General features: G+C 33.0%; 1 protein-coding gene across 1 annotated transcript in view; it reads right to left on the reverse strand.

Annotated features, from left to right (window-relative positions):
- The window catches only part of LOC145671158 (uncharacterized), a 2,642,835-nt gene that overhangs the window by 38,458 nt on the left and 2,580,089 nt on the right, over positions 1-24,288 (reverse strand). The window contains exons 24-28 of the mRNA XM_081739993.1: positions 21,947-22,235; positions 19,543-19,649; positions 9,210-9,432; positions 5,929-6,297; positions 230-725 (exon numbers count right to left, since the gene is read on the reverse strand). Of these exons, the coding sequence (XP_081596119.1) occupies positions 230-725; positions 5,929-6,297; positions 9,210-9,432; positions 19,543-19,649; positions 21,947-22,235 (1,484 nt within the window). The remainder of the gene's footprint in view (positions 1-229; positions 726-5,928; positions 6,298-9,209; positions 9,433-19,542; positions 19,650-21,946; positions 22,236-24,288) is intronic.

Genomic DNA, 24,288 nt, shown 5'->3' on the forward strand with positions numbered 1-24,288 from the left:
TTTGTGAAGAGGTTGTTTTCTGAACGACGAGATAAAGTATGATACACGCAAGAATTAGAAAAGAGAACTTAATAGTAGGATAACATTCAAGACTGTAATTTTTATTGTCAACACAGAGATTACGAAAAAATCCTAGTGTATACAAAGTTGTCGATTTTTAGAGTAACCCATCAATGATAGCAGAATATCTACAATGATTATATATGTATTGGGAATAAAATTAATTTACCTGATAATATAATGATCAAGAACCAGCCAAGGTATCTCATTCCGGCAGGAAGTGAAATGTTATTTAATCTCTGAGTGCTAGCTTTGTGTCCTGTTGCTGACAAACTATCTTCTGTAGTAGCCCCGAAATACCATGCGTTTAGAATTTCATTTCTCCGATTCCCTGATGATATACTAGATGACAAGTCCTCTGAGTTATTTGAATTTGTCGGGCTTTCACATTCTCTCTGCCGGATAGACATAGCGTCCTTATATTTTTCTCTATTGACGTCTTGATTTTGCATCCCGATGTGCTCAAACGATGAAGCACTCGTCGACGCAATGGAAGAACTGTGATTGCAGCTACTTATATCTGCACTATTACCGAAACTTCCATCACTAGTTCGTCCTTCCGCTTCAACTGATGAACTTCTGGGTATAATATTATCACAATTAAAAAATAACGAGTTATCGTCTTGAGGATCTTCAAATAAATGGAGAGCATGTTCTGATCTTTCCTATAGGTAAAACACAAGAATATACAATAAGTACAAAAAATTTATAACATTTCTTTTCTCCTTGCTTTCCCTATCTCACTAAATCAATACATACATACATGCATATACATACATACATACATACAGTGGCTCAATAAAGAAGTCGAGCACTACCTACTTACACATTCTAAGAGATAATAAATATTTCAAGAGTATGCTTCAGAGAAAAATAAATGTTTTAGTTACTCTATAGTATTTACTTATAGAAAACAGAAACAGCAATAACAAAACTCACTTTCGAGACTAAAAAAAATACAAAAAAGTGAAAATATAGCTAAAATCCACGTCAAAAAAGAACTCGGACAGGTGGCAGCATTATCTTTCTTTCTGGGCTTAATAGAGGAATTTCTAAGAGTTTGTCTACTTGACAGTTTTAGGTGTCCAAGTGAATCGAGTGGAAGCCGTACTGTGTGTATGTAGGTGAAACTGTGTGTTTAAAAGTTAAAATGGTAAGGCAACGTGGGCAAACTTCTTTAGAAGTAAGAGAACTTATTTTAAAGTATTATAAAGAGGGAAAATCGGTTCGTGATATTGGGGAAATAGTAAATAGGTCACATTCCAAAGTTCATGACATTATTAGACGTTTTAAATCAACAAAAGCTGTGGAAAACAAACCAAAAAGTGTAGACCTAGAGTGTTTTCAAAAATCAGACGAGCGATGGATTGTACTACAGGTTAGTAAAAACCCCAAGATAAGTGCGTGCTCCTAAACTTGCCAAAGAAGTATCAGAACATCTCAATAAAAGTGTCCATCCCGAAACGATAAGATTGGTTTTAAGAAGAAACAATTTACATGGAAGAGTAGCCCGTAAAAAACCCTTCGTGAACAAGTGCAATAGAAAAAAAGACTCAGTTTTGCAAAAATTTACAAAAATAAAGATTTTTCGTTTTGGAGCACTGTGTTATTCGCGGACGAAAGCAAATTTAATTTGTTCCGCTCAGATGGTCAATGTTATATCTGGCGGAAACCTAATGAAGAACTCCAAGAGCGTAATCTACGGCCCACTGTGAAACACGAAGGTGGCTCGGTAATGGTTTGGGGTTGTATGTCCGCTGCTGGTCCAGGTAAACTTTGTGTAATCGATGGAATTATGGCTCACACAAAGTATTTAAACATTCTGAAGCAAAATTTGGTTCAAAGTGCTGAATTATTGGGAATAAAACAGAATTTCCAGTACTACCAGGATAACGATCCCAAGCACAAAGCACTCAATGTGCGTTTGTGGCTCCTGTGCAATTGTCCGCATGTGCTCGAAACACCTCCGCAATCTCCTGATATTAATGTTATTGAGCACTTATGGGCTCATTTGGAAAACCAGTTAAAAAAGCATACTATTAGGACAAAGGAAGACTTGGAATCAGCACTTCAGACTGAATGGGCAAAAATTGATCCTTCTTTCTGCAAAAAAACTTGTAAAATCCATGCCCGAAAGATTGAAAGCCATCGTGAAAAATACGGGATTGCCAACAAAATATTAAATATGTGTAATAACTTCCTAAAATTTTGCTACAAATTAAGTGTCAAGAGTTCTTTTTTGAAATGGATTTAAGCTATGTTTTTACTTTTTGTATTTTTTTTAGTCATGGAATTGAGTTTTGTTATTGCTGTTTCTATTCTCCATAAGTAAATACTATATAATAATTAAAATATATTTATTTTTCTCTGAAGCATACTCTTGAAATGTTTATTCTCTCTTAGAATGTGTAAGTATGTATGTTTCCGACTTCTTTATTGAGCCACTGTACATACATGCATATACATATACATTCCATGTTTTCATAAAAGAACTCGCATTATGAAGCGCATTTCATTCAGCAAGAACTATGGTTCATTGGTGGAAATGTTTAAGGAATTGCCAAAAGGTAAGGCTAATACTTACAAACATATTGAACTTAAAGGAGAACTTTATTAGTATCCAGATGTAAACCACAAAACCAGCATGAGTTAACATACTTTTCTAAAATAAAAGAAATTCTGACCAAAGCGTATACTATCGCTGCGTTACAGTTTCGGTAAAATATCTTTTCCTTCATCAGACACATTATCTTATCCTCTTATTCAGCCTTAGAGGTACTTCTATATGAATACCACTCTAGCTTTGTAACTTCTTGTATAAAATGAAATACAAATTCTGACCAAAGAGTATATTATGTGTCTGATGAAGGCAAAGATACTTTGCCGAAACTGTAACGATAGTATACGCTTTGGCCAGAATTGTGTCTTTTATTTTATACAAGAAATTCCAAAGTCAGAATGAGTGATATTTAAGACTTTTCTATTTGGAAAACTAAACACTAGTGCTGTTAAAATTAGAATAATTCTTTATTCGAATACTGGTTTCTTGGTATATTCTTTATTCGAATAATGGATTCTTGGAATATTAGTTATTCCAATAATGGATACTTGGAATATTCGTTATTCGAACAATGGATTCCTGGTATATTCATTATTCGAATAATAGATTCTTGGTATATTCATTATTCGAATAATAGATTCTTGGTATATTCATTATTCGAATAATAGATTCTTGGTATAGTCATTATTCGAATAATGGGTTCTTGGAATATTTATTATTCGAATAATGGATTCTTGGAATATTCGTTATTTGAATAATGGATTCTTGGTATATTCATTATTCGAATAATGGATTCTTATTATATTTGTTATTCGAATAGCGAATAATTGTTCGAATACTGAAAAAGAATATTTGGATATTCGAACAGAAGAAAAATTATTCAGATATTTTTAACAGCACTAACTAATATAATAATTTAATGTTTCTCAACCCGTGGTACTCAGGAACTATCCTTGCAGTCCTTTAAGATTGAACATTAGTTTAAAAAAAAACATAGAAACAACAGAATTCATGTGAATTTTATATCACATGGTGTAGTTGAGAATCTTAGTTTACAAGTTACATAATTAAGCGTCCTCTACTTTCTCTCCCAGGACTGACGATTTCAAGAATTTATTACCTTATTTAATCTATAAAATATTCTTGATAGCCTTCAATTATTAAAAAAAAAACTAATATGTATTTTCTACTATTAATAGCAAAATTAAACTAAGGATGTATTAACAAGTACTATAAAAAACATAAATACACTAGTATTAGCATATAATCAAAAGAAAAAGAAAAAGATAAAATTTTAAATTTGCTTTCGAAAGGGACAAAAGTATTGTGATCCGTATAACATTCTGACTAATAGAAAGTGGTCCCCACTTACAAAAAAATTTGACAAGCGCTGCCACAATCAATATATAAATGTGAAAATCTTGTATTTTCAGTATAACTTAAAAACTTCGAAATTATTTGATCAATAACACACAACGTTGCTTCGTCAAAAACACTCTAGTTTCTTTCGCCACGGACCACATAAATTATACATACGTATAGTAAGCTTAGTTTTAATTTAGAGAAGAATTTTATCATACAAACATGTAAGCTTAAGAGAAGAGTTTTGATAATCAAATTCTTCTATTTGATAATATACTTCCAACGTAAACCGTTAAGATCATACCTAATAAGCAAGTTATTTGTAAGAAAGCAAACTACTATTCTTTACCACTGCGCAAATGCATTTTCGCCTGGAAATGTTCCACGTCTGCGAATGAATTAGGATTTTATTTACAATATATGTAAGACTATTCATGGCTTTGGATTAATTGTTTTAACAAAGGAAACACTGACCAAAGCTTAAAACTTTACTTTATTTTAAATTATAATTTGTAACTGTTTCGGATATCTAGCATATCCTTCTTCAGACACGATCGAAATTAATGAAAAATTTTCATTAATTTCGATCGTGTCTGAAGAAGGATATGCTAGATATCCGAAACAGTTACAAATTATAATTTAAAATAAAGTAAAGTTTTAAGCTTTGGTCAGTGTCTCTTTTGTTAAAACAATATATGTATGTATGGAAACAGTTTTTATAAAGTCATTGTTGTTGTTTCTTTTTTCTTCTTCTTCTTCAAAATGAGAATATAATGGAATCTTCCTTAACTGACATCTCCATAATGCGGACAGATTTTTTTTTTTTTTTTTTTGTTTTTGTGTGTGTGTTCGGCAAAAGTATGTGTATTGTTGCGGTACAAAACTCTTTTTTAAGAATCTGTCAGATACAGACGCAGTCTTCTTTATCTCCCTCTTAGTTTTTAGTAACCTATTTATATAGCACAGAAATACCATCCATATTTAAAACATAAAATACTTCCCACGATTTTAAAATAAATATGTGATGTTGGTCGGTGGACAGAAAATCTTTTAAGTGCAAAATATATATTATAAGACTGACTTCTTGAACCATCTCACAACAGTTTTAAGCTGAGCGTGAAATTCTTTTCTCTATCCACAGTAGATTATTTGCGTTATTTGAGAGAAAAAAAATACCACATATGGAGGATATCTTGTAGCCCATATAAAAACATTCCCCAGCAATACTTTTATTCCTTTACAGTGGTGGATACCCCTCATCTCTTCAATAATTCGAACAAGAAATCATAATTTCAAAACTAAACTATAAAGTATTTACATTTAGAACTAATGTATTTACTATGTATCGCATACAACTAAGCAGATGAGCTGTGAGTAGTCTACCACCTTCGATCCATTGTTGAAATCTACAGTATCCTTTACTGCTGTGTTGACATTGCGTATAATTTAAGAAGCTAAACATTTATTTTTTGTTCGTGCTATCTGCAGCAAAGTTACGTAAGATGTAAACCTCTAGTTTAACGTAGGATCTGAGTCACATATGCTAAAATGTGGGATTGAATCCAACCCATTCTATGAAACCCATTTGGCCATGAGGAAGCTAAATTATATAGTATGTCTCAAGTCCGGTCTCATAGAAATACTGAAATGCCTGAGATTTAGAATGCACAGTTGAATAAATAGAATATGGCTATATTATAACGATTTAAGATAGGTACGTTGGAATAAATGAAAAACTGAATTAATATTTTTTTGAAAGTAAGAACGTTGGAATATATGTAAAAATGTAAATGAAACGAAGGACACGAATGGAACATTTCTATATTCCCTATGAAGCTGGACTTTTAGGATTTCCTGTATATTTAAATTTAAGCGTACATTAATAAATGCCTGGGCAGACTGCTCTTACCATTTGTCCAAATAAACTCATATCCGGCATGACTTACCTTTGACTGCGTTTCGCCTTCTGAATTGCTTTTCTCAACTAGAGATTCTATAGCATAAGCGCTGTAATCCTTAAACCTTCTAAAGCTCTTGCGAAATATTATACTTATCGGTAACTCAAGAAGAAAGAAGGATAGAATTGCTGCAACTATTCCAACTAAAGGTGTCAACTCATACTGATAATTTGAGAGTAAAGAATACAATTCTTCGAAGTAGTTACACGCAACAATGATGGCACCACTGCCTAGAAATGTTGCAACAGTAAGACAAATACTTTCCAGTTGGGTCATGGTGTTGGATGCAGGACAGCAAAATAAAGAACAATAAATGTGGTGACCCACGAAGATTTGCAGATATATTCGAGATAACATCTAAAAATAAAATAAAAAGGAAAAATTAAGCACACGTAATACACGTAAAGTCGTTCTTAAAGTAGAATTATTTATTTAAATACTTAATTATATTCATATATCTTGTAAATAATTTGACTAAAATTTATACATAATTTTACAAAAATGTAATAACATAAAATGTGCCTAATTTAATTAAAGTGTTAAAATAAAGAACGATTAACAATAGAAGTATTCAGAAAATGGTTCAAGTGAAGCTGAGTGATAATGTTTTCAAACTTACATAAATATTTTGAAACTATTAAACCACACTATTGCAAGTCCCTGTAATGCAGAAATATATTTTTACCAACAATTTTTAGAACACTTAATTACTTTCAGTTGACTATGATGATTTTAAACTATAAGGAAATTTATTATGTTGTATCTTAGTAGCAATTTTAACAGACATGCTAATAGTATGGAAAGAATCCCAAGTTTTTAACCCTAGAATACCGTATAACTGATATTCAATACATATAACATACCAAATTTGGTAATAATCACTAGTTTTACAGAAACAGAAACCATCGCTGAAACTACAAATATTTTGTTAGTGAATTCTATACCAAATCAATCCAGTTACAATTGTTCTAACTTTCTAAGATTCTATTTCTGCTTTTATGTCCATCTTATTTTCATTGTGGCCTACTCATATATTTTTAAAACTTACATAAATATTTTGAAACCATTAAACTACACTATTACAATGTCCCTGTAATGCAGAAATATATTTTTACCAACAATTCTAAGAACATCAAATAATGTTCAGTTGAATATGATCATTTTAAAACTACAAGAAAATTAATTGTTTTGTATCTTAGTAGCAATTTTAACAGACATTTTAATAGAATGGCAAGAATCCCAAGTTCTTAAAAGCCAGAATATCGCCAAATTTGGTAATAATCACCAGATTTACAGAAACAGAAAACAACGTAGTTCATTGCTAAAACCGTAAATATTTTGTCAGTGAATTCTACACTAAGTCAATTCAGTTACAATTGTTGTAACATAACTTTCTAAGATTCTGCTTCTGCTTTTATGTTAATCTTCAATTTTCTTTAAGGTCTACTTAATATAATTTGTCGCCGCCTGTTGCCATTTTCGCTCTATGGAACCAACACTGAAAACGGAAGTGGTAGTAAACGTCTACCATTTCCGTTGTACGAGGGTATTCCTAACAGTTCCCATCCTAACATTGAAATATCGCGCCACTGGTAATAAGCCGTTCATGGCATATAATGCCATCTATGGAAGAAATAAGGTATCAGTTTCAACTGTCTGGCTGCATCAGTTCGTTACAGGCAGTCATTTGAAGCAGTCATTGTGATAGAACTGAGTCGCGATATCTGAACACTGCATGACAATGCAGTAGTCCACACGGCTGTTGTTGATAAGACTGCACTGAAAGACAGGCTTCAAGGAAATTCAGGACTCACCATACAGCCCATGTTTAACACCAAGTGATCTCTCGAAATTGAAGAAAGAGCTTGAAGGAAAAAAAAAAATCGGACAAAAATGAACTGAAAGATGCCGTTGTAAGCCATTTTGCAGACAAAAGTTTGACTATTATTTTTTTTTTAAATGAGGATACATGTTAATCAAAATATGTAAAATGAAAGATGTATTGAAATCGAGGGAGATTATATTGAAAAGTAACACTAACGTTTTTTTTTTTTTTTTCTATGACTTCTCAAAGTTGGTCAGGCCGGAAACTTCCTGAAACTTTCCCGTAATAGAGAAATACAGTCGAATGTGGAATATATTCTTGTGGTACTGAACCAATATCAAGGAAGTGCTTGTCATTATCTATTACAGTCTTTTTCATTATGGTGATTAGTGTTGAAACAGGGAATCTTACATTTTTATACCTCGGGTATTAATAGAGAGAGAGATGTCAAGATGAAGTTTATCCTTGGGATGCTTAATCCTTAGATTACCGTTTCTTTTTCGGTGTCAATGTGAAGATTGTTTTATATGTACACTCATGTCCAAATTGATTGTCGCATATCTATAACTGTCTTCTTGTAAGAATATAATTTGATAATGATTTTGCAGGCTACTTTTGATACTGATACTATGTATATAATCGGGAAATGTATATTTGTTGTAAATTTCATACGAAAAGAATTATAAATACGAAAATTAGAATGAGTAAAAGAAAATGTTGCTAGATGAACAAGAAAGTTTTATTTTCGTTTTATTGTTCTTATTTACTGCTCTTTTGACATGAAATTTGTCACATACATGTCTTTGCCGAAGAAATACCGGGCGAATTCGTTATCAAGTTATATTCCTACAACAACACATTTATAGACATGCGACAATAATTTTGGACATGAGTGTACATCTATGACTCCATTGATGTACGAAATATCTGACATTTCCACACAGTTTTCGAAACTAAACAGTTTCCTAGTCACATTTGAAGGAATGGGACAACAATGTATTTTTAGAATTAAAAAATCCCAATGATGTTTGAATTATTCTCATGGGACACGTGAATCCCGTTGGTAGTCAAAAGGTTTTAATTCATACCAAAATGCTGTTTCTAGCTCTCTCTTTAAAACTGGAGGTGGTGGTAGATTTCTAACACTTCCGGTTCCAACAGAAGAATAAAATAGATGAAATATATCCTTTCGATGTTGAATTCATTTCTCTATTCTTTCCTGCTCTGATACTTGTCAACAGACAGATGGGCCAGCGGACAAACCCGTTCTATAGGACAACTCATACTTATGCATAAGGCAGTTTGGAAATCCAAAAGAAAATTAATACGAGTTTTAAAAATATATTCAACAATTCCTTTCACCTACCTTTATGAAATAACTAATTGCTGCGAATTGTACACTAATATTTAGAAGACGCGACTACACAGATCAATTACTACTTACTTGTTTAAAAGTAGGTATCGTTTCTTCACAACTCAATTCCACATCAACTTTTCCATCATCTTCCTCTGCAGCTAACCAACGATTGCACCAAAACTGGTAACTATCTTTATTGCTTGACGTTAAATCAGTTACTAGGACTCTGGATAAAAACCAAGATGGACTAAAACCTTCATTGTTGTGCCAAAGCTGTACTTTCATCAGCTTACCGAGGGTTTTTGGGGTTCTGTATACAGAAAAGAGCCGTACATCATACTTTAATTAACAATACTACACAACTCTTCAATTTAAGTTTACTCAGAACGTAAATTTATTTTTGTAAGTAGTGCATGATTTTCTGTAAAGACATTACTTAATTTATTTAACTTAAAAGACAATCGTGGTATCTACTTACAATATTGGAGAGATTAAAAAAAATTAAAAAAAAAATAGCACTTTCAGAAGGTAGATAAATGATCATCATCACTCTGAAGTTAAATCTGTAACTGAAAATAGAATAAAATTTCTAGTTCAACGTTTCGTGGTTATACTCTTTAGGTTGAAGGAGATGGATGAATAATAAAAAAGAAATATTATAGAACAATTGATGGAATGAAAATGTAGGACGAAACGGGAAAACTCCGAAAAAGTCCATATAATGTTGACCACCACAAACTCACATGGCATGGGATCTAATTAGTAGCCTATTGCACCAGAGGTGAACGCTCTACCACTGAAGTTAAATATGTTCTGTATTAAATGTTAAACTAGTTTCAATTAATTAAATGCTTTGTTGTTGATAATAGTTTTAAGATTATATATCCAATTGCTAATTAAACCAACTATATATAAGTTAGAAAAATACTCTAAACTCTCACTAACAGTTTGAACCTATACGTGGTTCATCTTTCAGGCATAACAAGAAACGAAAAGAGGAAGGAAAAAGGAAGAATTGACTACAAGAACATTAATAAATTCCTAACTATCTTAATTTAAAACTCAACATTTCCATGGATATTCAGTCAAACTGAACCAACGCTATTCAGAGTCGGCCATCCAACTCCGCAACAAGATTGCCAGGTTATGAACAAACGGCACGATTTTGGCATCAATAGCAAGCCTGACTATATCTAATTCATGTTTCCAAACTTTGTCCCGAATTCTTGACTTTAAAAACACTGACCCTGCCATATTATTTGTATTGAATAAAATTTCAATTTCATTAAGATTACGAGGTGTTATGCTTCAAATGTTCGAACAACAAGGGAGAAAATGTCAATTTTTTACAAGCATCTCTCATATGCTTCTTAATTCTAGTTTATGCATTTCTTTTTATTGATGTCCATTGCTTTTAAGTGGAAACTTGACTAAGAAGTACAGAAGTATTTTTTATAATTGATTATGACTTGTCATTCGTAACCGAGGCACTGAAAATATTTTATATATAACGTTCTTCGTCGGATAATAGATCAGATAAACGGAAAATAATATTTTAAAAAGGTTTGATTCCTCGGTTCATGTTCAGGAAGCATGATACCACTGGAAAAGTTCCAAGGAACTTTTCTGAAAGTTAAGACTTATCTAATGGACCTACATTCGAGACTGCACATTCACCCGATTTGATGAAAATAGGAAAGTAGACACGAATAATTATTCGATTTTTTCACGCATTTTGCTTCCTCGTTTGATCGATTGATCATTTTTATGATATATATAAGCATGATTACACAAATTAAATTTGAAAATTGAACTGGCGAAGGAATCTGACCAGTATATTACAGCGACATATAATGAAGGTCTGTGTGGTTTAGAAATGAATGAATGCACTTTTTCTTCTTTTTTCGTTAATCTTTGATATTCGTGGATCAGTAAGTAAAGAAAGTTTTGCGCATCAAGGAAACAAAGCTGCTGCTTTTGATAGATCTTAAGTTCATATTTAAAATGTCTTCTACATAAAACAATTTATATTAGAATACTATATTTCTTGTTAGTAATGGATTTCTTATTTAATCATTACAACTAGTAAATAAAAGAAATTTTGTAACAGGTGGTTGAAATTATAAGATAACGTGCAAAATAGAGTTTAATGTACACGACAATCTATCTCGGTAAAGTGCTCCAATCTCAAAAGAAGGCCCGAGTATCGCAAATCACAATGTATGCAACGATAACAAATAAATGTAATTTTCGGAGTCTAAGACGCTCAATGAACAGCATAAAAACTGGAAAGGGTTCAACATTTCTGACGTTCCTGTGATGCCATTTTGAAATTTACATCTGAATCGAGGCATACTGTACTAGCTTGTGAAGAAAAAACCCTCCTGATAACCTTTATAGTAAAAACCATTATGTTATGGTAGAGACCCCAAATACTGACAGTATTTATGTCCAAAATCATAACAGTAAACTGCTGCTTATAATGAGACGTTTAAAGCAAGACGAAACTAAGAAGTGTAATTTCTAATTGAAGATACAGCATAATCTACAGCTTTATTGCCTCTACGGCAATAATAGGCCGCACTCTCCAGTGTTCAGGGAAGTTTTACCGACATCTCATTTTGAAAGAACAACGCAGTGACGTAGGTAGAGAGGGACTGACACGCTCTTTCTTCGTTAGTACAGTTTCTTTCCCGTTTCTTCATCCTACCACTTGTTTCATTATCGTTAACTTTCTTTTCTTCATTGTGATTTCCTTCAGCACACAACAGGGCATAACTGTAGGTCAAACTTCGATTTAATTTATTATTGCTATGTTTTATCAGAGAACTGGAGAAAATATGTATAAGAAACAAAACTTCACAACATAATTTTGCTTTTAGCTTTATTATATATTAATCGTATTACTATCGACAGCAAGGAACAATTAAACTAAATATTAACTTGTTTATGTCAGCAAAGTTCCTTATCGTACAAGAACAATTTGTGTCTGTTGAACAGCTTTATGAGAAACAATGCTTTTTATTTATTTCTTTATTATTTTTTTAAAAAATGTCAAATTTTTATATTTAGGTTTTCCACTATTCTACGAATAAATGAAAATATACTGCTGGAGAGGTTGGCTAACTTAATTTAGAGAAATCAGAACACTATAACAATTAGTGATAGAAGCTTTAAAGAAAATATATGTTAACAGAGGAGTCCGCATTCCAATATGCATGAAACACTGCGAAAGAGAACTTAATGGATGGTAAGTAAAAATACCGTATTATACGAGTAGGAAGTTTTTGCTAGATTTTATGTCCTAATTCTCTCCCATCTTACTTCAGATTTTTAAATTTCAAGTTTCAAAGTTTAAAACTATAAACGATAAGGTTATACACTGCTCCACATAACTTAAGCAACTCGAGGAAACGTGGTATAGAGAAGGTCTGGTGCCCAGCTAACACTTGTATGATATATATACAAACTGAAAGAAACACAAACAGTGGGATGTGACCTTTACATTGCGTAAGCAGCGCCTTAGCAATTAAGGTGGAAAACTAGTGCCTTCCAACACAAACCACAGCCTAGTATTGGACCATTCTGCAAGAAGTGACGTGGTAATTCGTACGTGAAATATAAGTGTAAACATCTTGAATCGTAGACATCATTCGAGTAACGTTCACTGAAGTCGAATAAATGAACTGGGAATGGATCGGTTTTAAGTGTAATTAGCACGTGAATGCGAATAAAAATTTTCGTGTCAGGTTATGGTGCCGCTTCAAAAATAGTCCTACGACTACTACGGCATCAACGACTTATGGCCGGTTTCTCACTACACTATCAGACGTAATCGTCAAACGCCATGCTCTCAACTCTCACATGATTTGCCTTATGGTACGGTACAACGTGTTAGACGTGCAACTGTTCGTAGCCGGCTCAATACAGCAGGACTGTATGCCAGGAAGCCTGTGTTGTGCGTACCATTGAAACGGAAGCATAAAGGTGTGAGATACACGCAGTGTAAGAACATGTTGAATAGGGAGAAACTCAACGGGCAAGAATAATGTTCTCTGATGAGTCTTCATACAGCCTGTCGTGTGATTCCGCTCAGATATTTGTGCGAAAAGAGGCACAAATACGATATCACCCTCCTAACTTCATTGCTAAAAGGCCGTTCTTTGGAGGTGATTCCAGCATGGTGTGGAGTGGGTTCCTGCTAGTTGGGAAAACGGACCTCCATATTGTGAAGTATGAACATTGAAGGCACAACGATATCAGAGTAAAATTCTCTATACACATGTTTGCAATTTACGTGAAGCATTTGGTCCAGACTTACTTTTTGTGGATGACAATGTTTGTCCACACTTTGCACGTCTTGTGTACTTTATTTTGGAGACAAACATCATCCGTATTGAATGGCCTGCATACTCACCATACTTTAATCTAATCGAATATGTTCAGGGTGCTCTTGGGAGACGAACAGCGCCGCGCAATCGACCACAACGAACAATTCCTGAACTCCAGACAGTCCTTTTAGAGAAATGCCTCCATCTTCCTCACGACTTGATAAACAGACGGACATTTTAAAAGCAATTTTTCGGTAAGTTGCAGCAATGATTATATATATATATATATATATATATATATAGTCCAGATTGCGCCAAAAGCTCCAAGTTCACAACGGAAAGGATAGAAAAAAATTCAATCATCAGACCTACTTATATTTTGTTACTACACAGAGAAATTCAAGAAATAATTGATTCTTTTAAAACATCGAGATGATTTTTTCCACAAAACTTGCAGGTTACAACGATCTCTATTTCTGTTGCTTTCTTTAAAAGTGAAATAATCTACCAATTATACACAATGAAAGATATATTTTATCTGTCTTTAATTCGTATATAATTGTCATGTTATAATTTTGAACAAATATTTAAAAAATATATATATGATAAATTCCGCCAACTAAACAAACAACACTTAAAACAGATGCACTTTCAGTCGTCTTGATTTATTTTTAGAGCTAACCTCCCTAACAAACGTGCAAATGAACAATTACATTATTTTGTGAAAATAATAATATCCGGTGTTGGGCGTGGTTTTACGCTTAAACACCTATATTTCGAGTTCAAAACGAGTTAGCTCAAGATAAACCTCACGAAAAAAGAGCGCGCTCATTTACAACCCTGGTTTTACTTAATATTAAAAGGAATACAAGTATTTACAAGTTGATCTGCCATCGAGCTATTGTGTCTCTCTTCTGTTTTATATTATTATTATTATTATTATTATTATTATTATTATTATTATTATTATTATTATCCCTTTTAAGTTTTTTCGTTCGTTTTCGACCGATATTGTAGTGTCTTAAAGATTCGATTAAAAGAGAACTAAGAATGCTATTTACTTCAGTTTTTTTTCTATTTTCCAAGACAGGAGGCATTCAAGAAAGCCTTGCAAGGGTCTATACGCTTCCGAGCGTCAGAACATAGGGGGGTATGACGTCATAAATCTACAAATTCCTTTTTTTTTTTTTTTTTTTTTTTTTTTTTTTTTTTTTTTTTTTACTAAGGTCTAACTTTAACATTTTTTGGTGAGTTTCTCTTTAATCCTAGAATCCTACATTTTCCCTAAACAATCAGTGGACCAATTAGTTTTTATGATAATTTTTTCGGATCTTTTCGTCAACACAGAAGGGGGGTTCAGAGGGACAAAAGGGTAAAAAAGGGATATTTTTTGACCAAATATCCCACTTTCGCGATTCTTGCTCCGTTCGGCTACATGATAGTGACATTTGAGTGGTACTTTCTGAAAGCCTACTCGATTCTGAAGAGAACGACGTATGAATCATCATCCTACGATAATTAGAGACGTGTCAGGAAATTTTTGAAGTTTGTATAGTATCCTTGGAAAATTTCGGAAATATTCGCAGAAGAGGAAAATATTCTTCCCGCCCTTAGTATTGAAGATAGGAGATTGCTATTTGGCACAAGTAATTAGTACCATAAGGAATATTTTTTAAAGTGATTTCCAGATCTCTATGTTAACCCTGGGCCGCACCAGAGGGCCCCAAAACGGGGAAAAGGGATTTTTTCTGCAAAAATCCCTGTTTTTCTCGCTTCTAACCTCCTTAGAAACGCCCTAGGGACATGCGGGTGATACCATCTATAAGCTTACTCATTTCTAAAGAGAACCACGTATGCATCACCATCCTACGATAATTAGGGACGTGTCAGTAAATTTTTGAAGTTTGTATAGTATCCTTGGGAAATTTCGGAAATATTCGCAGAAGATGGAAATATTTTTCCCGCTCCGCCCTTAGTATTGAAGCTAGGAAATTGGTGTTTGACACAAGTAATTAGTACACTACGTAGTATTTTTTAAAGTGATTTCCAGATCTCTATGTTTACCCAGGGCCGCACCAGAGGGCCCCAAAACGGGAAAAAAGGGATTTTTCAGCAAAAATTCCTATTTACTCAATTTTCCCTCCTTAGGGACGTCCGAGGGACATGAGGGTAATACAATCTGAAAGCCTGCTCTATTCTGAAGAGAATAGTGCATGAATCATGATCCTACGATAATTAGGGACGTATCAAGAAATTTTTGAAATTTATATGAAAGTGATTTCTGGATCTCTATGTTTACCCAGGGCCGCGCCAGAGGGCTCCAAACCGGGAAAAAAGGGATTTTTCAGCAAAAATCCCTATTTTCCTCAATTTTTCACTCCTTATTGATGTCCGAGGGACATGCAGGTGATACCATCTGAAAGGCTACTCCATTCTGAACAAAACAACGTATGAACCATACTTTTACGATCATTTGGGGCGGGTCAGAATTTTTTTAAAATTTGTAGGGTGCATGTTAGGGAAATTTTGAGCGTTTTTTGATGCTCTCTCAACATGGGTAAAAAAATTTCCCGCCCTTACTATTCAAGACAGGAAATTCGAATTTGTCACAAGTAATAAGTACACTACATAGTATTTTTCCAAATTTTTGGAGGTTTGTGCGCAGACCCGGTAAAGCCTCGCCCCAAACTTTGAAGTTTTTTTTTTTTTTTTGGGTAAAAAATACCGATTTTTCCTCAAATAATTCCCTTCTGGCATATTATAGGGACATGTAAGTGGTACCGTTTGAAAGGCTGTTCCATTCTGAGAAAAACGAGGTATAAACCATGATCCTAGGATAAATAGGGATGATACTGTCGCTGCTTATCCGAGACTCAAGAAAAACGCCGAAAAGGCAAGAATTTAAAAGGATTATTATTACATCTATACATTTTACTAAACTTGTGTATTTATGAGTAAAAGTGATATATATATATATATATATATATATATATATATATATATTTAAAAGTTGCTGGTTGAGCAAAGTTTCAGGTGTGTAAAGCTTAAAGAAAAAAAAAACTTTTGTTTTATTCTAAAATGACAGTGGCTACAAGATTTCCAAATATGTCCACAAATAGGTCCACCTATAATAGCATAACTCCTATAGAAAATTTCCCAATGAAGACGTTGAATCCATTATAAAAACAATTTTAAAACAAATAAATAAACGTACTCTAAATTTAATCTAGAGATGGCTGGCCAACTGAAATTTTCACAGAAGTGTGATCACCAGAATTTTTTCTCCTTCCTTTCTGTTTTACAGAGACAAATATTCATTTTAAAAAATGTTTTCTTTATTTTATCTAAGTGTGAATATTCTATTACTTCATTTTTTTACTTCATTTTTTTTTACTACATTCTATTATTTCATTCTGTACGCCAATGTTTTCAAACAGTTTCACAAAGAAATACCTCTTCTTCAGATAATTCAATATTATGTACAAGCAGCAATGTAGTATACCCTTGTACGTGTAGAACAAGGTGATATCATTGAGATGATATGAAGACCTAGAGATGCCCTTTGTGGCAGTATTGATTCGAGCGTGGTCCCGATTGCGTTCAATTCGAGATATCCTTTCCCAAGATGGCGTATTCTGCAATTTCAATCAGCGTATAAATAATGGTGGGGACCCCCAGTTGGGAGCTCTCTAATTTGTAGTACAAAAACCATAGGCAACGCTGTATGTTAGAAGTGAATAAGCTGCTGCCACAATAACCCTGCGAAACTTGCCAATTAGTAACATGTTGGTCCTTGTGCCTTTTAAAAAATACTACACTTACCTATTATTTTTAAAGATAAATCGTAATGCCTGTGATATTTAACTAATAAATTCCACCAAAACAAAAAATAATTATATACGAAATATAAATTTTCATTTGGCAGAACCGTCTGCTAAAGTGAACGTGAACCAATTTACAAATATACTTTTTTTTTTGGTACAGAATATCGATATAAAACGCGCGACTTGAATGAGAAATAAGCCTATTGTTCCTTTTAACAGTGAGTGAGGATTATTTTAGGCAGTAATTGCCATCATTAGCAATTTTTAACGTAGACAAAGTAGGCCTATTCCCTCCACAACCAAACAGTTGCCTTGCCAAGGTGTCACAGAACACTTGTATGTTACATAATTTTGGCAAAATTTCCAACAACTCATAAACATATAGTTCAATAAATAAGCAAACTTCATAATAGTTTGACAATTCTCCAGGTAGTAATATTTACGAGCCTTTTCACAGTGGAAATACAATGCATATGCCTATTCACCGAGTGTTATTACAAGTACATAACCACATTATATTATTGACTGTTACAGGATAAAAGCAGAAAGAAAATGACCCTACCTTTAACATATTCAATTTTTTCTAGGAGCACAAGACAATCAACAATAAAACCGACATAAATTACTATGGAGCCTAACGTGAAAACTACCTCTTTATCCTCTTCCAATATGGCAGATCGATTCGATATATGCGAGTTCGATACAATCCAAGATCTCGCATCAGGGCATCTCTAGGTCTTTATATTATCTCAATGGGTGATTATTTATTTATATTACTGTATACATATATACTCCGTACTATATATTTATATATACTGTATATATATTAGTACGGAGAGGGAGATTTGTCTTGTTTTCCTGAGAATATTTTCTTTTACATACTTTCCACCAACAAATATGAAAAAGATTGAATTGGTGTAGATAAATACGTACAGAATAACTTCTTTCATTATTATTATTGCAGCAGCTGCAAGAGGAGGAATATCTCCGCAGTTTTTTGCAGTCTTAGCATGAGATTTGTTCTATAGTTTGTATTTTATTGTTAACTCTGTACTTACCCTACTACATCCATATCTTATTAAACTTTATTTCTTCGATAACTTCCTTACAGTTGACGCGTAGTGTCTTTTGGATGTCAATTAAAACTTTGAAATAAACTATGCAAATGAATGATAATACAGCAATACATCGAATTAGATGGGATGTGGAAACTATAGCAACCCTGCACCCCAGAAAAAAAAGAAATTGTAGAATGAAGTGGGATCGAACCAGTACTCTTCGCATCAGAGGTAAGTCCTATCACTGAATTACCAAACCCTACAATAAAAACTGAATTTGTAACACACTAAACAGTGGCTCTTCTACCTATACGTGATGCATTGCTATACAGAATTACAGAAAGAATTAACTTGGCAAATAACATAATAACTGAATAATTCCGTACACTGATACTCATACTAATGTGTGAGCTTGGCCACACAATAGTAATATGGCGCAATGTGAAATTGAACTTGTAGTAATGTCGAAATCCACAACTGTTCTCTATATAGCACTACAGTGTCATTTGAAACCTTTCTCATCTTTGTTTCAATAAAATTAAAGGAATACTAAATATCACCTGCAGAAGATTATAAAAACGAAGACCATTACCATCATTTACTTTTTTTTAACATTGTCCGACTTTCTTATTATATAAATTAAGTAATTTGGATATCTTCAATTAGTTAGGATATTGAAGAAAAGTAACAAAATATCACAAATAAAAACTATGTCAAAAGTCCAACCTGACTAACAAAATGCAAGCTAACTAATGATAATAATTTTCAATTATCTTTAACAGATAACTCGTGGCTAAACTGTTAGCGTACGAATCTAGGGTAAAGACCCTGGTTCAATTCCCAGCGGGATTTCATGTGGTTCGGATCCCATGTTAAGTTGTAGGTCCACGTTTCATATAGCCCTGATACTGAAAGGAACGCTAAACTCAAATCAATCCAGTCCAACTGTCTTTAAACAGTGGATAGTTACTAGAACAGGGATAAGATGGACAGATACTTTCCCGTGTGGTCTATTGGAGTAGATGGAAACGAAAACAATGCTGGAGTGCAGGAAGGAAACTGACTTCTTAACAGTGTCAAAATACCATAGCCTTGAGACAGATTATTAAAAAAGGCAAATTATTTGCTTTGATAAATTATTATGAACCCAAACGCTCCAAATTGTAATTTATAAATGTCAAAATATTAACTTTCTCTAAATACTTACGTCAGTAAAAATGTACATATCGACCCTCTTTGAAATAGCTGTTCTTGATTTGAGGCAAGCTCATAGGTTGTGGACATTCCTTTTCGTCCGTGAAGTATCAAATATACCTGTTACAAGAAAAATTGTCTTTCTCAATGAGACCAACGTATCTCAAATGCCTGTAGTTACTGCAACTGTTAATTTGGATTTAGATGACAAAATATCATACACAATATAATCAAATGAACTTGGTGTTTTGTATAAACTATTCAAAAACCTGCGAATATTTCACTTTTGACTATATGATAATAAATACGATCTTTAGATGTTCCAAAACCAAGTAAAATTTGGAAGGTTCTATTCTCAACCTATTTTATTACCCAACTTTTCTAGTATATGTTCAATATAGTTTACCTGAATTACCTTTACAACAGGAAACAGTTATATCCGCATAAATCAAACCGGTTGTTAAGATACCTTTGTAATTTACTTGCTTTTACCTGTAAATTATCTGCCGTCATTCATAACGTACTACTCTCGGCAATTCGTCAAATAACGGAAGTCTTCAGTACCCATATCAGCTGAAGCAGTCTCAGTACAGATCCCAATACTCCTAATCTTGACCATCAACAACCCTTCACAGATTTTAATCATTAAAAATTTTCGTTTTACATGTCAGGGCCTTGGAAGAGAAAGGGAGAATCCTGAAATCACAGTGTTGGGAAATCAAGCTAAGAGGTTTGCAAGTACATTAAGATAGCTAGGGCGAGTCTTTGTTTATTTTGAAACTGAGAAAACTAAGGGCAAACCAAGGCAAAACGAGGTATCTATGTGTCATCCAGACCTGTCTGATGCGAGGAAAAAATCGATTTTTCGGGTTCGCCCTTTCTCTTCCAAGGTCCTGATATGTTGCTTTTGTATTATCTCTTTCTCGTTAACTTATTGGATAACTGTGTTCAAAAGCACTTTTTCTGTGACGAAATATTTTGTCAACATCATTAATAGCATTCTGTCATTATTGACAGGACATTTTCCCTAACTGAGAAGCTTTTTATGATCCACAGTCTTCAGTTAACCTCTTCGTCTTCACGTATGACTTTTCTGTTTTGATACCGTCCATCAATTGTAGCTCCCTTCCTCTTTTTCCTGTCACCATACCCTCTAGCATGTCCCTCATAATACAGTTCCTTCTTAGCCAATGTCTCAACCACTTTCTCTTCCTATTTTGAATAATATCTAAAATTGTTATTTTCTCCCCTACCATTTCTAATACTCTCTCATTTGCTTTCCGTTCGACTCAGCTAATTCCCTCCCATTCTTCTCCACGTCCACATTTCGAAAGCTTCCAGTCTATTCTGTCAGCACAGTCTACATAAATTGCTCAATTCAGATAAACTTCCATTCTCTACTCTAAAACTCATTACCTTACAAAAACCTATGAAACCTGTTCATCTACTTGAAAGTTGCAAGAGATCAAAACATTTCAGTCTTTCATTTCACATTTCATATTTAAATAAAATCATAATGACATTTATATATTGTACGCATCGAGGAAACTCATCCGATCTTGGTAGCTTAGCAAGCATATTAAATATTATAATATACAGAGCTTTGATCCCAAGTTATGGGCTATCAAAGCTGAAGTTTGGACTTAGTCAAATTTTTGAAAAATAAATAAATAAATAAATCAGTAAATAAAATCTACTTGCTATTTAGTACAATACATGACTGGCATTAAACGTTAGAGGCTTAAGAAAATAAGTGACGAAACAGTTGTTCAGCTATCTTTAAGTGCAGTATGTACTATAATAAAGAATTGCTAAGAACAAATCAATGAAGGGTAAACTTTTTTCGCAATAGGAAAACTTGGCTCCCAAATAATAAATATAAAAGTATCATCAAAATTGAATGACTTAATACTAAGAAAATATTGTGCATTTTATTTGGCAAAACTAAAAACTATTGATAGTGTACACTGAATGAATGAAGTTTCAGTTTCAACGTAAAATGATGCACCATTTATTTTCTCTTCAAAGTAAAACCAATATGCTATATGAAATAGGATCAAAACAAGACTAGTTACAGGAAGAATGTCTGACCGAACATATAAGATGTTCATTAAACTAAACATACAAGACATACATAGTGTTGTATGTTTAGTTCACCAAAAGTAACATACAAGATTAAGAAAATCTGTTGCAAGTTCATACCTCTGTAAAATGTAAAAAGATCACAAAATTTGATTAAAATGTTTGATACCGTCAAATTATCAGATGTGTTGATTTGAAAATAGTGACTCAGAACGAATTTTATTGGTTCATCATTATGATCAGTATACGGAAGTCAGTAGGCTTTCACAAACGCTTTAGCACATTAAAATTCATACATAGCTACATAACATGGAGGAAAGAAATCAGTAACTTACCTTTGCAGTTGTGCCGCTTTCCCAATTCGAACTGGTAATAACTGTCACTTTATACATCTGTTCATGACAAGTATTATTATCTCGTAACCAAACGATGCTTCTGGAATGGCTTTCTGGTCTTTTCACCGTAATGTATATCGCAACAAACAGGTAGACGAAAAATGAAATACATATAAAATATACATACACAGAATTCCATTGGTAAGGAAGTAGTTTAGCCAAAGTCGTTCTGTGAGTATTTATTTCTACATCACCACTGAATGCAGTATATAAACCTGGTTTGAAAGTTCTGCAATATACAATAAATAATTACTTACTTTCACTTTAATTATTATTTAATAGGTTAAATTACATACATGAATATGTGCAATGCATTTATGAATTCCTTACAGAAGTAATTATTTGTACAATCAATAGTATTACAGTGCTACTCATCTCACCTTCTCAGTAAAAAACATTATATATCAGCAGACCAAGTTTTAAATATTTAACACAGGATCTTATATACAGTAAAAATTCGTTAATTCGAACTCCAAAAGGCCGGGCTTCGCTCAATCCGGACAAGGAAAAAATCTGTGGTTGCCCATTGTAGTGGATATTATTGAAACGCTCAACAATGTTTTATATGTACTTAAATCTGCGCTCTTTAAATGCATCATAATCAACTCTGTCTTAAACAGAATTTTAATGAACATTCTACGGTTCTTTTAGGTTATTTCGGTTAGTCCTAACAACTTATTCCACCATTAGTCCGGATTATCGAGGTTTTACAGTATATTCAACGAAGCTTCCGTACAAATTGTTAGGGGTTGTTACGTGTTAGTAGTTGTTACGGAATAGGGCGTGTTGAGGCTTGTGAAGGAATGTGGCTTGTAAAGGCAAAAAAGTATTTCAGGGTTAGTACCGTAATAAAAAAAAAGAAGAAGAGGTTAGAAGAAGTAGTGGAATGTTTGCTAAGAGTGTCAACAAGAAGAGTTAGTGTTACATGTTTTAGAGTATAAAATAAGAATTTTATAGAAGTTTGGGAGCGTATGTAATTAGATTGGAAGAAAGAGAGAGCTTTAATTGTAATTGGAATAAAGAGTATATATATATAATTTTTTTGATGAACAGAAGAGTTACTTGGTTTAAAGGAAGTTGTGTTGAATCGTTAACTGAACGTCAAATAAAAATAAAATAAGTTCAGGATAAAATAAAAGATAAAATACGTTTAACAATAATTGGCTTTACAAGCCTCATTCCGTCACAAGTCTCAACACGTCTCATTCCGTAACAACTCCTAACACAAATGTTTATGGTTCTGATATTATAACTATTATTATTTTATCTTTTTAGAAAACATCCTACTACTTTCATCCTCAAAGTCAGACTAATTAAATCTCACTGGATAATCATTGTGATATTACTATGTTAAATTGATTAATGCTGAATAACAACTAGAAAGAATACAACAACAACTTTAAAAGCAACGTTTATAAAATTATGTAAAGAACAACACAGAATATTGATATAACACTCCCACTGTTGCGCTACTTCAAAATCTTCAGTGGTTTATTGATATTGATCTGAATTTATTGAGCTTCTATTAATTAACAACTTTTACACTAAAATATCTAGTCAAATCTTGATAAAAATAACTTAATTCTATTAATCCTTATTTTAAAATATTTAATAAATTTCTGTTAAGATTCCGTAGGTATTTCCATTTAACTTAGGTTATTAAGATATTGTTAATAAAATTTATATTGAAACAAAATTTACTTCCTTGGGGTTACTGGATTATACACCGTTTTCACATTATCTTGGTCATAGTATTTACATCATTTCTTTCTTTCAAAATAATTTTCTATTTTCAGTATTAATCCTGCGTTATTTGGAATCGAATCCTTAATTGTATTAGGTAGAAGAGACAGAAAGAACACTCAAGTAAAGGCTTTCACCACAGAATAATATTGTGGAAAGTGGTATTTGCAGCTGACTCAGAAATTCATTCCAACTACTTTTTCGCCTGACTACTAATGTTATTTCTTTAGACAATGTTTAGTACCTCAAAACACTATTGGATTAAACTTAATTTCTATTGTCCCTCTTGACAATCTTTCATAGAAATAAATGGTTCTTGAACCTTGATTTTGATTATTGAATCTTCAAATATAATTATACAAGTCCCTCCCTCCCCGATTCTCCAAAGAATCCAGTTCTTCAATTAGTGCAATAAACTAGAAATCTCGCAATTCAAATACACACAACTCTAACTTGAGTGGACCCGGTTTGCAGACTCAAAATATCCAACAAAACCATCTTGTAAAGGATGAAGACTTCTTTTGCAGGGCGGTTGAGAA

This window comes from Thermobia domestica, chromosome 15 (genome assembly GCF_964235325.1).
Source record: "Thermobia domestica chromosome 15, izTheDome1.hap1.1, whole genome shotgun sequence".
Classification (NCBI taxonomy): domain Eukaryota; kingdom Metazoa; phylum Arthropoda; class Insecta; order Zygentoma; family Lepismatidae; genus Thermobia; species Thermobia domestica.